At 43.1% G+C, this 16,972-nt stretch overlaps 1 protein-coding gene across 1 annotated transcript in view; it reads left to right on the plus strand.

Annotated features, from left to right (window-relative positions):
* plxnb1a (plexin b1a) overlaps positions 1-16,972 on the plus strand; it is a 67,592-nt gene that overhangs the window by 35,976 nt on the left and 14,644 nt on the right. The window contains exons 4-16 of the mRNA XM_079226553.1: positions 964-1,146; positions 3,818-3,946; positions 6,899-6,999; positions 7,110-7,242; positions 7,342-7,498; positions 9,216-9,324; positions 9,528-9,636; positions 10,238-10,969; positions 11,995-12,093; positions 13,173-13,295; positions 15,544-15,637; positions 15,733-15,902; positions 16,813-16,964. Coding sequence (XP_079082679.1) covers positions 964-1,146; positions 3,818-3,946; positions 6,899-6,999; positions 7,110-7,242; positions 7,342-7,498; positions 9,216-9,324; positions 9,528-9,636; positions 10,238-10,969; positions 11,995-12,093; positions 13,173-13,295; positions 15,544-15,637; positions 15,733-15,902; positions 16,813-16,964 — 2,291 coding nt within the window. The remainder of the gene's footprint in view (positions 1-963; positions 1,147-3,817; positions 3,947-6,898; positions 7,000-7,109; positions 7,243-7,341; positions 7,499-9,215; positions 9,325-9,527; positions 9,637-10,237; positions 10,970-11,994; positions 12,094-13,172; positions 13,296-15,543; positions 15,638-15,732; positions 15,903-16,812; positions 16,965-16,972) is intronic.

A 16,972-nucleotide genomic window follows, 5' to 3' on the forward strand; every position in this document is an offset into this window, starting at 1 on the left:
GTTCCAGCATGAATACTGGCCGTGTAGTAGGGCATCATGACAAATTATATCCTGCTGTCTTTATGTGCCTTAAGTATATTGACTCAATTGGTTTCGGTTGTTAAAAATAGAGGAAACAGAAAGCACAGCCCAGTAACAAGACATGACTGGATTTCCCAGATTAAGTTTAGCAACAGGAAGAATGCAGGCATTGTAATGAGGCCCTCGTTGGAAAGCCCACAACCTCCCAGATGCCCCAGGAGTAGCTTTGCCCAGCTGCAGCCCTCCGGTGACCCGCTCTGCGGCCGCCCAGGTCCTGCCAGCCCTTAGAACCATTTAATGGGACCATTAGGATCAATAAACCAAGCTGACCCTGAATCAGCTGTGCTGCTGCTTAATGAGCCCTGACAAGGGAGTTTTTTTTTTTTTTTAAACCCACTGACATAGGAAGACAGAGATTAAGCTTGAGAGAAGGTGGGTGGGGGAGTTCAAACATGGGAATAGAAAGAGTAGCACACACAGGGAGAAAGAAGAAAAGGACATGCTGAATGAAACAGAGAGATGATTGAATGAGAGCATATATTAGATCACAGTTCCCCTTGAAACAACAATAAGCCATCTTTTTCTTCTTCTTTACTCTGTGGATTAACAAAAGATGTCCCATTCTACTTCCTCCTTTAGGGCCAATTATGTGCAGCCGGAGCTTTGAGACTCACCAGAAAGCAGGATTTAAAAAGCCAGTGGCCTTTGTCCGTATGAGTCTGCTTTAATCTGTGGCGCAATCCTTTTACGCTGCATCAAGAGGATTCAAAGGCTCTCGGCAACAGCAGAAAAGAATGGGAACTTGTTAGTCTGAGGCTCAGGTGTTTGATATATTAAGAGCATATAACATCAAACAAAAGTAATCTTGGTGCGTTCAGTTCAAATATCTATGTAGAATTAAGGAAAATGGTCGCGATCGAACTTTTCCCTCATGTGTTGCAGAATACCCTCAAGGCGTATCCCTGCGGCTCCGACCACACCCCCAGTCCCATGGCGAGCCGCGCGCCGCTGGAGGCCGCGGCCGCGTGGCACACCTCGGCCGCCCGCCTCACCGCGGTGGCCGTCAGTGTCAGAGATGGACACAGCATCGCCTTCCTCGGAGACTCCAAAGGGACTCTGCACAAGGTAGCTCATCCCCGCGTCCTACTTTACAGTTTTGTGCCAGTTTTCTTCAGGCCTCTTAAAGCATGCCCCAGCATGCACTGGGAGAGAGCCAGGGAGACGCCCTGGGACACATCATGGGGATGTCAACAGAGATCTATGTGTCATGGGAAAAAATCTGACCATAAAACTAATTTGATATTATAGCAGTTTTGTGTTGTACAGTAATTTTAAGCCTTGCCCAATGTGTTCGTCACTGCCTAATAACCCTTCTAAGGATGACTGGATGTGTTTCTTAGCAAAGCAAACACACCTAAAACTACGTAGAACGTTTCTCAACCAAAGTCTGTGCCAGTTCCCATACACTTCTACGCGGCTTCAGTTCCCGGTAGATTCCAGTCATTCCTGCAGTTTTCCAACATACACAGACTAGCATACCACCGTGATCCTGTTCCTAATACACTTGCTATTTGTTCTGTTCTGAGTGCAGAATGAGATCATTGGAGACGAGAACAAAACCATTTTTTGCATGTTTTAAGATGGTGATATTTATGTATTCTTAGACTCGTGGAGTGTACTTACTGAAACAATATTTGTTATACGAGTCTCGCCTTGTTTGTCAAGCTGTAAGTACTGCTTTCTCCAGTATTTCCCAAAACAGCCGCGCATCACCACCTTTTTCAGCAACATCTGCTGATAGTCTTCCATATAGGGTGATGGTAGACATAACTGCAGAGGTGTAATAGGTCTGTTTTTACAGTGTGTGAGTGTGAGTGCTTGATCTGTGTGCAAATATGAGGGAGGGAGGAGTAGTGCTTTTAGGTAGCAGATCAAAGCATCAGTCCATGTAGCCATCTGAAGTTAGCTATTGTAACAGGATTATGGTATAAGAGCAGGACAAATTCCACAGCATCCATGTGTGTGCGTGCGTGCATGTGTGTGTGTGTGTGTGTCTGTGTGTGTGTGTCTGTGTGTGATCATACCAGTGTATTTGGTACGGACAGTTGAGCTGGGGACAAGATTTGAGTCGCCAGCTTCATTTTTATACATTTGCAATCGATCCTGTAGGTGTTAAAAGAGTAGTTTGACATTTTGGAATATTCCGCCCTATTCACTTTCTTTAGAATTAGACGAGAAGATTGAGACCACACTCGTACCATTCACTTAAAATATAACGTAGACGCTAGGAGAGGCTTAGCTTAGCACAAACACTGAAAGCAGGGCGAAACGGCTATCTTGGCCTCCAGGGAGCCTCAGATTCAAGATAATCATTGCCAGTGACTGCTGTGGTAGTTGATGTGCATATCAAAGCCAATGCATGTAAAAAGCAGGTGTGTGTGCAGGTGTGTGTGCTTGATACGAGTGCACAGAAAGGCATTCTCATGAGCGAGCATTTTTTGTGTTGCGTGCACAAATGTTGTTCTGAAAGCACGGGGCTGTAACAAGAGCCGACCGTCCCGAGAGTTAACAACGCTCACGTTCATTAGTTGCAAACGGATGCATTCAGTTCACCAATAAAAGCCCTTTTAGTGCGTTCATGCACAACGGTGTTTCCCAAAATGTCGTAATTCCTTTAATCTTAGGGTCGGCAATGTAGGAAATACTGTAAATCGCTGCAATGTCAAAGCTGATCAACCAATATCTTCCTGTTTGTCTCCCTAGCTTAATCCTGTCAATACAGCGTCACATTCTTTACAAAATCCATCCATCCATCCATTATCAGCCGCTTATCCGGGGTCGGGTCGCGGTGGCAGCAGGTCCAGCAGGCCGACCCAGGCTTCCCTCTCACCCGCAACACTTTCCAGCTCATTCTGGGGGACCCGAGGCGTTCCAAGGCCAGCCGGGAGATATAATCCCTCCAGCGTGTCCTCGGTCTTCCCCGGGGTCTCCTACCAGTTGGACGTGCCTGGAAAACCTCTAATGGAGGCGTCCAGGAGGCATCCTGACTAGATGCTGAACCACCTCAGCTGACTCCTTTCGACACGAAGGAGCAGCGACTCGACTCCAAGCTCCCCCTGATGTCCGAGCTCCTTACCCTATCTCTAAGGCTGAGCCCGGCCACCCTGCGGAGGAAGCTCATTTCGGCCGCTTGTATCCGAGATCTCGTTCTTTCGGTCACGACCCAGAGTTTGTGACCATAGGTGAGGCTTGGAACGTAGACCGACCAGTAAATGGAGAGCTTCGCCTTCCGGCTCAGCTCCTCCGCCTGTCCATCTCCCGCTCCACCTTACCCTCACTCGTGAACAAGACCCGAGATACTTGAGCTCCTTCGCTTAGGGTAGGCAGTTTGTAATCTCTTTACAAAATGTGACATGCAAAACTGCATAAAAGGTGCCGTGCTTAACAGAGCTACATCCCATGCCATTTATGTGTTGAGTGCATCCTCTTAATGGAACAACTGATTCTCCATCCTGTTCGAGTGAGAGCCTTCTGGAAGGAGGCACGAAAAAACCTCTGCTAATCCCATCATCATGAGGTAACTTGAGAGTTTGAAGGCCTGGGAATCACTTAAGCCAGAGGTGTCTTCCTCTGCCTCATATTAGATTTGCTTCTGCCGTAATCGCATTCACGGCCACTTCTGCTGCGATTCCTGCACAAGTGGGATTTGATTTGCGTTTGAGTTGTAATCCGTCGGCTGTTCATTTGAGTCTGGCGTTGTAAAGAATATGACGAAATGTCTGGTGTTTTTCTGCAGGTATATCTGGGCCAAGACGGCCAGGTGGAGGTCTACGCGAACGAGACGATCCAGATCAACTCGCCCATCAACGGGGACCTTTTATTGGACCAGACTGGAACGCACTTGTACGTCATGACCAGAACTACTGTAAGTATACAAATGTAACACTATTTTGGACCGTTTCCGTTTCAATCTTCGAACTACTCAACCGATGTATGAACAGCCGTGCCCTTCTTGTTAATTAAACGGCTCGCCCAGATGTCTCCATACACAAGATCTGAACATGGCTAGTAATTCATCTTCAGACAAATGACCGTTTGTCAGAATTCTTTCACGCTTTGATGCTTCCTCAAGCTGTGTCTCTCTCACAGAGAAATAGGATAAAAGAGTAAGAGGCAATGGACGTAAGAGAAAACGGACAGGGCAGCTGGCTGTGGGGGTCAAAGGTCACTGACCCCGATGCAATGGGTACAACAGTCAGCAGGAGGTGTAAGGTCGGACATAACAATGGTATTGATCAGGGAAAGTGGACTCCATTGTGTTGGCACACTCCCTACAGAGTGTCTGTGTAGGAAGCCATGGATGCTGATGAATGGATTTGGGAAACTGCCGGTCTATACGTTGACTGGCTAGTCTCAGTCCCAGACCATGGAACGGTTTAACCTAATCGACTTATATTTATCATTAATCTAAAACTAAATATGATTACAAGCATCGCAGTTGTCATAGAGCTACTGATAAGTTTAGTTTCTTGGAGTTAGTAATGTTATTATATTTTAGTACGCAAAGACAGATTCTCTGGCTAGATACATAAGACGATTAAAAGAAAACAATAAAGTAGAACAAGATAAGAAGATTCAATACTATAAAAAACTGTAGCAATCACTACTTCATAGCAATATCAAGTTTATTTCGAGAGCACATTTTGTACACAGGCAATTCAGTGTGCTCTACATAAATAAATGAAAAGCATCATCCATACATAAAATATGATTGAAATACATAAGATGGTTATAACAAATCATACACAATGAAATACAAAGTACATGAATAGGATAGATTAAATACATTATAAAAACATAGTAGCAATATTTTTACCCACATGAAAAGAGAAATGTTTTTAATTCACCAGGATTTTATAAAATACTACATTCTGTGCACATCTTCTGGCAGTTTGCTCCAGTTGTTTGGCCCATAACGGCAAAATGCTGCTTCCCCATATTCAGTTTGGAGTCCATGGATCTCAGAGCCCTGCTAGACTTATATCCTTTCAGTATATCAGAGATGCATTCCTAAACCATTCAGTGATTATTATCTAGTTTGTTTTGTTTTTGTTTGTAGCAGCAGTTTAAAAAAATCAATTTTCTGTAACTAACTGGATTATAAATGATAAAGATTTAAAAACTGGAGTATTGTGCTCTGTTCCCTTAGTCCTGGATAAAACTCTAGCAGCAGCATTCTCAATAAGCTGCAGCTGCTTAATGGTCCCAATTGGGAAAACCAGTTAAGAGGCCATTGCGATAGTGAACCCGACCGGAAATAAAAGCACGGATGAGCTTCTCATGGTCACTTTGGGACACCTTGGTTCTTTCTTTTTAAGATGAAAGAAGGCTGTTTTAGTAATTGCTTTGATATGGCTGGTGAATCTTTTAGAGCGCCATGGTTTCTTGTTCGAGATTGAAGTTGTTTTTTAATAGTGATTCTTTTCTCCTTGTTGCTGAACACAATACTATTATACTACTATTAATACTACAGTTTTGTCCTTTATTAGATGAAGAACGTTTTGGCTCATCCAATGATCCATCTGCTCTTACAGGCTTTGTGCATGAGTGTAAATGACAAAGAAAAACACACACATTTATTAATCTAGGAATTCAATGCTCTGAGAAAAGCCAGTAAGCCTTGTGTTTTATTTTTAAACATTAAAGTTAATCGTCAAAATAACTTTGAGGCTTAACGGCCTCAACTTGTGTTATCTATATCTAGCTATCTGAATATCTGTGATTTAGCTAGTATTGTTTTGGCTATTTTCGCTTGGCATTACGCTTACCTAGCCAAAAATAGATGACTAGCATGATTAGACTATTCTTAGCTGCAGTTAAAGAGGCATGTTGGAGCCATATATTTTTGTTTGATTATAAATCATGTTATATAATGAATTTGTTTGATTTAAAGATGTTCCTTTGCAATAATAATAATAATAATAATAATAATGCCTTTTTCTGTTAATTGTTTATATTAATCTGATTAGGATCAGCTGGCTGGTATAAGAAGAAGGGGCGGGACCGAATATCGGGGTTTAGTTTCTTATGTGGAACGGGACATCGGTATAGTTTTTTTTAACTCACGTTAGAACGTTAATTTAGGATAAGAGCTGAAGTTAGATTATGATTGGTTTTGTTCGATTCAATAGAAAATAAATCGACAAAAGGATGGAAATTGAATCAGCGTCTCGAGAGTCATTTTTTGGAACATTTTAACGTGTGAGTCAGGAAAAGGAGTCCCGTAACGTGGCACGGAATAAAACAAGGAGCAAGGAACAGGCCACGACAAGGCAAGTGGGACAATAAGTAACATTAACAGGTAATAGAAGGGACCGTAACACTCATTAGTAGCTGAGAAAATGCATACATCGTGAAGCTCGAGTTTACTAGAGGTTAACTATCTTGCTAGCTTTAATAGGCTAGTATTGCACGTTTAAATTTGGAAGGCCAGTGTTAACGGTAGCTATTCAACTTTGATTACTACAAATGGCAAGACTGCTTTTTCAGCCTAAAGCCTAATTTAAGCATTCATTGCCTGTAGCTTTCCATTTCAGCTAGTTAGCTAGAAGCTAGCACTGGCTAAAATAATTAAGTCATTTATAATTTGTATTCCATCGCTAGTTTTTTTTCAAGTTTTACATATGAAAACTGGAACTCAAAACCATCATGGTTTTGAGTTCCAGTTTTCATGTGTTCTGTTTAAAAGAACGGGCGGAGAAAATATTGACCTTTTTGAGGAGCTTTGAGAATGCCGGTGTGCCGCATACCTCTGGTATCCACCTGAATTTACCTCGTGGATCTGCCTTTTGAGTGCTCTCTTATCTGTCATTTTCAGGTGGAGAAGCTTCCAGTGGCAGAATGCGGCGACCACCTGGACTGTCAGTCCTGTCTGTCCGCCAAAGACCCCTACTGTGGCTGGTGTGTCCTGGAGGGACGGTGAGTCGGTGGCGTAACGGCGGGGCTACCGCCAACGCTCTCTCGTGTCCCCCCCCCATCTACTTTTGTCTCATCCTTGTCTCTCTCACCTCTCCGTGTTGTTGTTCCAGGTGTGGCCAGCGCCAGGAGTGCCAGCGGGGGTCCGTGCAGGGCCAGTGGCTGTGGAGTTTCAACCAGACGCAGCAGTGCCTCAGTATCCAGCGTCTCAGCCTCTACAACATCAGCCGCGGGGAGAAAACTGATGTAATGCAGGAGGAATCGGTTTTTCCAATCACTTTCCTTTCCCATCTTGTTCCTCTCTTTTCTTGACGTCCCTGTCCCATTCTGTCTCCCTCCCCTCAGATTACGGTGTCAGTAGAGGGCCTCCCAAGTCTAGGAAAAGGAGAGGCCTATTCTTGCTTCTTCCAGGACACAGAAGCTCCTGCTTCACTCACTAACAGCGGTGTGGTGTGCTCGACCCCTGATGCCGGCAGTCTGCCCCCCATTAGTCATGGAGATGGTGAGTGTTCTTTTGAATTGGGCCAGCAATTGTACCCAATGGGACAACTTTCTTTTTCAGTAAGCACAAAACATTGAGAGCGTTACGATACTCCAAACCAATGTTCCCTCTAATTTTTTTCAGCACTGAGCAAATCTTTTTTTTTTTTTCTGAGCGCACATTTCAGCACTGTGAGCAATTCTCAACCACGCGACCTGCCGGAAATGACCACAAGCCTGCGTTAGCCATAGGGGATTCAAAGAGATGACAGCAAATGCATCAATATGTATACAAGGTTGATATTTATTCAATATCCTTTATAATGGCTGGACTTTGGGAACATTTTAATGATGGTGTTTTACCAGTCAGTTTAGTTGAACTTAAAGGATCTTTGTTGAACTTCAATAAGGGGAGGTTATGACTGGTTCACTGGTTATGACTGATAATGATATATATAAAAAATAAAAGTATCAAAGGTGTTTAGCCATTTCTCAGCAGGTACAACATTTAAGTGGAACTTCATTGAAAGAAAAATGCTAATGCAATGCTTAACAATAATTATAGGCCTATTAAATTGACATGGTGTCATTTTTCCTAAAGGTAGCCTATATAAACAATTGAATAACTTCATATTCTTCATATTTAAATATGTCTGAAAGTTTCATCCTACCTGTGTCAGTTTGGACTATTTCATCTAGCCACTCATGTTTGAACGTTAGGCAGACCTTTTTCTGGGGCGCCTGCTCTGCCTTTCTTTTCGCCATAGTAGCCTATAGCTGCTGGAGCAGGGCCCGCCAAGAGGAGCCTAAACAGCGCCGGCCCGAGCTCATGTGGCGCTCTGGGCGAGCTTCACTCCTGGCGCCCGGAGGAGGACAGCGGGGGTGGGGGGAGCTAACGGAGGCAGAGCGCTAGCAGAGGTACAGAGAGCACGTGTAGAGAAACGGGACGCTGATTGGCCAAGAAGACTCGACACGTCACATCAAAGATCTTATTATTGCGCGGATGGCTCACTCCTATCTCAGAAACACTGGCGCAAAAAAGATTTTTAACCCCTGAAAAAAAATGTGCGCGGTCTGAAAAATCTATTGCGCGGCCACTTCGACTGGCCTGCGCGGCCGCACACGCGGCTTAGAGGGAACACTGCTCCAAACCCATGATTACATTTTACTTTAAATTAAAAAAGAACTCGGGAACTTCAGGAGCGAATTTCGTTAAATTCGGTACGTTCACCTCGACTCAACGATGAAGTGATTAGAATGTGGGGGTGAAAGGTCAAGGTCACTCTGTCCATCCAATTCTTGTGATATCTTGGGAACGCCCTGTTATGGAGTAATAACAATAACTAAAATGTTTCTAACAATAATGTATTTGACCAGTCAATTGAAACACTGGATGGTAGAGGGGTAGCAGCATGTGGCGGTGTATGATAGCCTGCAACGACGCACGCTTTGTTTACATAACTCACAGGGAAGGCAAACATTTTGCCACCCTGATTCCTTCAGGGCAGCAGGATTTTCCAGTTCTGTTGTTTCTCTTGTCAACTTGTAAAAAAAAAACTGCGTGGAGAATTGACGATCCTGCTTTTAATTTCAATTTTAAGTTTACACTCGAACACCACAAAGTTGAGCGCAACAAAGACATTTACACTGTGATGCTCCTAAAGAATGACACACACACACGTTGTCCAGATCATTGGAAGGTGACATATATATTTACATATATATTCCTTCTGATGCAGAGTTTGTGATGGTGGCCCTGTCGCTGCGTTTCGCAAACGTGACGGTAGCGGAGACCGAATTCACCTTCTTCAACTGCAGCTTGGTGCAGCAGCTCTCTGGGCGCAGGCCGTGAGTGTACACACACACACACACACACACACACACACACACACACACACTAGTGAATCAATTAGTGAATAGTTTTCTTTTAACAAATTCAAGATTCCGAAACATCTTCTACATGTTGTTTGGGGTAAAGTAGCATTTTTCTTATCGTCACTTCTGTTTTTGTGTTGTTGTTCTGCCTGCACCCGTGCCGTGTGCTCCGCTAGATGCCAAGGGTGCGTCAGCAGTCGCTGGGGGTGTAACTGGTGTATCCACCAGCACGTCTGCACGCACAAACGCAGCTGCAGCCGAGGAGTCACCATCTACAACCACAATGTGAGTCAACATGAGGGCTGAAAGGGGAAAGCTGTTGATTGAAGTGTTTTCAGAGAGGTGTCGAGTCCGGTGTGTGATCCTTTTTGGAGGTTGTGGTGCTGTTGAGTGTTCCTTGATATTTAGAAGTATGAACCCCATTAACATCAATAAAGGTGCAAATTATTTGAAGATTTGCAGCCTCCGACCAAAGAACACATTTAAATCAAAAACCTTTCTAAAACTGTTTTAACAGAAGCAAAGCTTTCCATCCTTCATGAAACCCGTTAGATTCAATAGTTTACTGTATATTTAGGGAAAATACTGCGTGCAATGTCATTTAAAGGCAGCAGGTTTGTTTTGCTGAGTGTGTGTCATACAGCACTGTGCAACATCCTGCACATATTAGTGTGTGTATGTTTGGTGTAGTTTTCTGTTTGTCCTCTTTATTACAGTTTTTATTTTTTTTACCATAAATCTTAATTTATTTTTTCTCCACTCATGATTTGCTTCTTAATGTATTTGCACACCCTTTCTGTTCTTATCCTAATTTTGTCTTCCCCTGCCTTTTTGTTTTTTGTTGTCCTGTCCTCGCTTTGTACACCTGTGCTGCTCTATCGTCCAGTTCAAACCGCCAACACCCACCATCCCACCACCCGCCAGACACCTGACCCCTTTACCTCCTACTGTCCGGGCTGCTGCAACAACAACAACACAGCCGTCCCCCACAGAGACTCCCACCCGCACCACAGCAGCTGTCCCTTTAACGTCCGCCTCGGTGATGCCTGTTACCACCTCTGCCTCCTCCCCCTCCTCCCCCCTCACCCTGGCCACAACCTCCCCCTTTGTGGGGATCTTCAGCCAGGCCACTACGGTGCCCCGCGACGTCCCCGCCACAAGCGAGGGGACGACAGAGGGAAACGGCGGCGTTGCAAGTTTCTCAGAGGCTGAGGAGGCCGAAGGCTTGAATATCACTGACAAAACCCCACACACTACGTTACCCAGTAGCACTAGCAAAAAGGTAGACCAGGACCTGGGGTTTGTAGAGCTGTCTGGCGAAGCATTTGGCTCTTCCTCCGACGTAAGCCTGACCACCTCTGGAGAAGTATCCCGTTTCATGGACCTCTCCGTCAGCGACGCAAAGGACGCCATTCCTCCGGCCGGCAACGAAGAGAAGGACTCTCCTCCGCTGAGTGGGTGGGAGGAGCCTGCCGTGGACTCCGCAGCAGGTCCAGCCCCTGCAGGCGCCAGCGAAAAGCTGCCCAGCGTCACACAATCGCCTGAAACGGTTATCGACCCCATCTCTGAGTCTGCAGCAGACTACCAATCCGATTCTTCCACTGACTTGTATTTCCCGGTGAGTGCAGCGAGGTTAGAAATCGTACTGTCGCTCCAGTCTGCAAGAGGAGCTATTTAAAGGCCCAGAGGAACGTTGCGTTTCGCAGTTGAACCGAATATTTGAGCGTCGTACATTTACCAGAGAGGTTGAAATCACATCTTCCGCATTTTATTGGACCGCTAAAAAAAGTGGGCAGGCTTAGAGTTTAACGATCCATACAAAGCATGGGAGGACGGTTTGCTCCACACACACACACACACACACACACACACCTCCCTAGTTGTTGAGAGAGATGGGTAGCGCCGGGCCGAGCTCCGTGCCGCCAACGCCCAAGATCCCCGCTCATCCTCCATTTCCTATCATATAGCGGACATTCGTTTCCCTTGAATGAGTAAGACCTCAGCCACAGTTGGCTTTGCTTAGCTTAGCTTAACATACAGACTAAAAGCCATGCCGGAAGGATGTTCGAGAGGTAACCATCTTCTGATCTTGGACTAAAAAGTGCATAAGAGAGGCAAACAACTGACACAAAATCAATCCAATCTCAGATGCGAGGATGGAACTGAGAATGTAAGGCACTTAACCCGACGGGTCTTATTGACTCGTCCACCCTCTCCATACCACGTCTGTTCATCTCACCCAGTGAGAGCTGCACTTCCTCCCATGAGCTAAGGACCATTATGACATTTTAAAGTCAACCGCCTCGTGCTTCACTCGACCGTCTGATGTTTCATCACTGTGGTGTGTTTCGTGTGACTGCGGTCGCTTAGTTGTTGTTTCTTTTTCAGCTTAAGGCAAAGGTGTAAGAAGGGATAGCTACTCTCACCTTTCTTTTGGAGCATCTAAATCTAGATTTGGAGGTTGCCCAGCTTCATAGCTGGTAAGGAAGAATAATTTAGAAAACTCGTTAGCAGCCTCGACCAATGACGGGTCCCTGTTTTCCCTTTGAGCAGGATCTAGGTAAAAGGTTTAAAAGAGTAGGGTTGTACTTTTCCCATATGTGTAGATATTTCTCATTGGAGTGGTGACTAATGTTTCTTCAGGAGTGTCCGTGTGTGGAGAAAGTTCAGGATTCCTCTCTTCTCCCTGTCAACGTGGAGAGGAAGGTCACTCTGGTGGGACAACACCTGAACCTGTTCCAGGTAATGTAGCCGTCTACCATCTCGTCTTAGGAAGCCCTTCTGGAGACTCGACCACACAAACAAATAGTCTCTTCTCCGGGTTTACCGGCCGCTCTCGCTCCCACTGCCTTTCTCTTTCCACACCCACGTCCTTTAGTGTAGTGTTTGTTTCCCTTTCACACTGTCCCAATCAATAAATAAGTCTTTATGGGACCTCTTACCTCGAGTGCTGTCCATCTAGATTGTTTTGGGGTGTGTTGCCCGGGAGTCGGAGATGTCTGCCGCCTCTCCAGTGTAGCGCGACGAGCTCGTCTTGTAGTGCCAAAGCGCCAGAAAAAAAGTTTCTCCAGAACTAATGACCCCGTCACTCAGGATAAACTACAGACCTCGCTGTGAGCAGTTTCCTGCTGCAACTACGGTCAAAAGAAAATAGTTCCTCCATGAAACGGCTTCTCCGAAACTAGACGACGATGCTGAACCGTCCGTTTAACGTCTCTTCACCAGCAGAGAGTCTGATAGCAGCTACACATATTTAGTGAAGTACATTTTCTCTTTCAGTATTTCAATAATACACTTTATTTGTATGTTACATAATAATGATACAAATTCTCCCATCATAATAAACTTAATTCGTATAGCGCATGATAAAAAAATAAATAACAATACTTTATTTGTATAATACATAATATTAATAATCATGTAATAATACTAATAATTACATTTATTTGTATATCAAACAATACAATATCAAATAATAATACAATAACAAACTTTATCTGTATAAATAATGCACAAAGTGCTTCACAACAAAAGATAGAAAATGGATAAATACTAGTTTTTATCTTTTGTAATTTTGTAAAATTGTAATATTATAAAGGTGGAGGCTTCAAATAAGCCCAGTTGGCTTTTGCCTCTTCCTGCACTGTGATATTCATTTATCTCTGTTATGTTTGTTTATTTTTTAATTGTATTGTTTGCATTGTGCAAAATAAAAAAGACTTCATAAGCTTTTGCAGTGACACAGTAGTTGTGTTCATATCCCTCATGCGCCCTGCTGACGGGGTCCGCTCACCTGAAGCTATGCGGTCTGCACCTTTTAGGACGAGAACCTGGACTACGAGTGCGTGCTGGACGTTGAGAACCGGTCCGTGGTGGTGGACGCCTCTGTGGAGCCGGACGCCACTCGACCATCGGCCTTCTCCATCACCTGCCGACCCCACCAGGTCAGAACACGTCTCTGGAACTTGGTTTCACTTCTTACACATCTACACAACATTAAATGACATGACTGATTAATCAACAATCTCAGTAGGGCTGTCACACAATGTCAGTTGTTCTCAGGCGAATATTGTAACCTTTTTATTGTGTTTTTTGTCTTTTAAGGAAAATAAATGACTATGTACATCCAGTATTTTTTTTAAATCCTATATAATGATTTCTCTTGTGCAATATTGACATGATATCAGTTTTTCATTTCTAAATATCACGTTTATCGTCAATGCCATAGTATTCTAAATCACGCCTTCCTAAATCAAAGTGAGAAAAATGAGGGCGAAACAGAAATGTAAGTCTTCTGTAACTGTTCAACCTCTAGTGGAATATTACAGAATTCATAGGTAAGTGACAATATAGGTTTTCATCGGTGATTAAAAAAAACAACAAGTAAGTTGATTGTGGAGGTCTAAGTCACTTTTTAAGAGGTCTAAGCATATTTTGAAAGAACAAATCATAACTTGAAATGTTCACATGCCTAATTGATAGTAATGAGCTGATTGTGAAAAAAGGCCTTTTAAATCACAAAGTGCAATAAATTCTTTGATGGGTCAAGTTTTCAAAAAAAATCCTAATTTTAAAATGTGATTAAATTAAGTTTCTGTCTATTGTTCCCACGCTGCTCATCCAGATCTTCTTCTATTTATTTGATTCATCAAACGTCTTTCATGAGCGGTCTAAACATAGGTTGAGTCACCGTTGGGAAGCAGCAAAACAATAATTTTCCTTTTTAAACTGTTTGATTGACACTTCATTTGTCTGTCCCTATGTGATGGAGTAAAGCCCGCCCATCCTGTATTTTCCATAATGACTGTAATTAGTGGTGTAAGGAACACTGTCGATCCGTGATCCGTACTGACCCCCTCAGTTTAACGTCAACCATCACAGGGAGAAATAAAGTTTTACTGACTATTATTATCCACCAATATTCAGTCAAATATGAGATCAGGACCTCAGCGTTTATGTTTTTCTAGTCTCTGATCTCTGATAATGTTGCTTTGTAAACATTAGTGTGCTGACAGGAGAGCTAGTAACGTTAGCAGCACCGCTAACGGCTAACGAACAAAGGTTCAATTCAGTTAAATTAGGATTATTGATGAAGGTAAATTATAACGTTATCATGATGTGTTCAAATGTCATCTCGGAAAATGTAGTTTTGGTGAGAAACTTGATTAAATCCAGTTGTTTGAACAAGATGTTTTCATAACATAAATAGATGTTATTGATTAATTATCAGCTGTTTAAACTCTAATATTCATCATTAAAACTACTAATGACAAGATTTGTTTTAATCCATAAAAATATAAACTTTTATTTCCTTATTATTGTCCGTATCCTTGTTTGTAAAAACACTAAAAATGTATAGATCAAAGTAAAAGTATAATATTTAGAATGTTTGATGGCTTTCTGACTTCAGAGCGTTGAAATTATTCTTGGAATGGTGACAAATAAAAAACAAACAGCCTGGATCCTTGTAAGCCAGCTGCTGTAATCAAACAACAAAGGGATCTGGATCTGTTAAAGTTATATTCTGTTCTTTTTTTCTTTTCCGATCTGTGACTGATCCGTGATGTGATCAGAATCATGAGTTTGTTTTTATGATCCGTTGCACCACGAGCTGTAAATCCCTTTTTAAATCAACGAGCACCAATAACACGCACCAATAACCCCAAATCATGTTCGCCTGTGTCTCCGAGTGTTCCATGAGCTCTCGTCAGGGTTCTTACGGTCATGGAAAACCTGGAAAAGTCATATTTTCAGGCCTGGAAAAGTCCTTCAAAAAAATTAAATCCCAAAGGTTTTGGAGAAGTCATGTAAATGTGTTATATTCATGTGTTCATGACGTTCATTTACGCTGAGTTTGAAATAATTAATATGCTTTTAAAAGAAAGACACTCCAAATATAAACAGGCATACATACAGGCATCTACTGTATATACATGTTTATTCTTTTAATCAAACTATCGTCTCATTCATTTGAGTCATTTAAGGTTTACTGTATGCTTTGTATTCTCATTATTAGTTTAAAAACTACATTTTCTCACTTTTTCATGTTTACACCGAGATTTCACAAAATGTTTGTCATGGACATTTGGTGAAAAGTCATGGAAAAGCATTGGTCAGAATGTGTATGAACCCCGTCTCGTGGCCAGACGACCTGTACCACATCACAGGTATGTCTGCTGGTTCTGGTTTCAGTACGCCTACTCCGCCCCGATGGAGGAATACCCGGCCTCGATCAACGTGAGGAGGAAGAACTACTTCCTCATCGACAGCGCCGAGGATCTGTATGGTGCGTGTTTTTAACGCCGTTGCCGTGTACGACGCATGATGTCGATGACGCCTCTTCATCGCCGACCTTTCACCCCGTCTCCCTTTTCATTTCAGTGACTCTGTTCAACTGCTCAGTGGGGCGGTCGGACTGCAGCCGGTGTCGCACCGCCGACCCAAAGTACGGCTGCGTGTGGTGCGGCGGCGCCGCCGGCTCCCGCTGCGTGTACCGGGACTCCTGCGCCGAGGAGGTGAAACACACCTGTCCGGCTCCCGTCATTCACTTCGTAAGAGCTGTTCGTCCTTTCTTTAGAGCACCGAGCCGCTGGGGGGAGAAATGTACACGATCTACGTTCTGGTTCTGATCCAAACTGTTTTTGATTTGTTTGTTTGTGTGTTTTATTCAGTCAATCATTACAATAAGTAAAGCCACAATGTAATATACAAAACAGAAAGACTGAAAACGTATAGGTAGAAGCATCATGCGTATATATTCCTATCCTAAATTATTATCAATTAAATCAGATAATTAATTCGATATATAAAGGAAAAAAAATTTAAGAAAAAATATATATATATATACATACATTTCATTCAGACTTGTAATCCTCAAAAATTGTTTTTTGAAAACCAAAAATTAGTTGACCATTCTTCCATTCATTTTAGCATTGTTCCATAATTGAACTTTTAATCCCTTTTTTAGCTTTTTGGACAATAAACTTACAAATATCTCTCAAATCATATTTGCACTCATGTATTGAAAACAACCTTTGTACACAGTCTGGCAGTGACTTTGCTTTAGCTCTGTACATGGTCTGCATCATTAAGTTTGTGTTGTTGTAATACTAATGTCAGCCACAAGAGGCTAAATTGCACTCCCTCATGTTCTAAATCGGACAAGAAATATTCATGTTTGCTTCCGGGTGACACATTGTATGTTACAGCAAGTTATATATCAACAATGTTATGTATTTGTCTTAGCTAGAAATGTATTGTAATTAGAGCTAATCGGCCGTGAGTAAAACGTTTTGTCCTATTTAGAACAACTACAAACACCTGTGATCACAGAGTTACAAAAAATGAAAGAAACTACAAACATTAACCAAAACTGGCAAAACCTTTTGATCAGACTGAGAAAAGAGATCATCAGATTTATTCACTCTAGTTCTTCAAACATCTGGTCCTCTTGTGTTTCAGCTGGACCCGGTGTCCGGTCCCGTGGAGGGAGGGACGGTCCTGACTATTTCGGGGTCCAACCTCGGCCAGAGAGCAGAAGACATCCAGAACTCGGTCACGGTGGCCGGGGTCCCCTGCAGCGTCATCCACAGCCGATACGAAGTCTCCTCGAGGCGAGTGG

Source organism: Taurulus bubalis (assembly GCF_910589615.1).
Source record: "Taurulus bubalis genome assembly, chromosome: 11".
Taxonomy (NCBI): Eukaryota; Metazoa; Chordata; class Actinopteri; order Perciformes; family Cottidae; genus Taurulus; species Taurulus bubalis.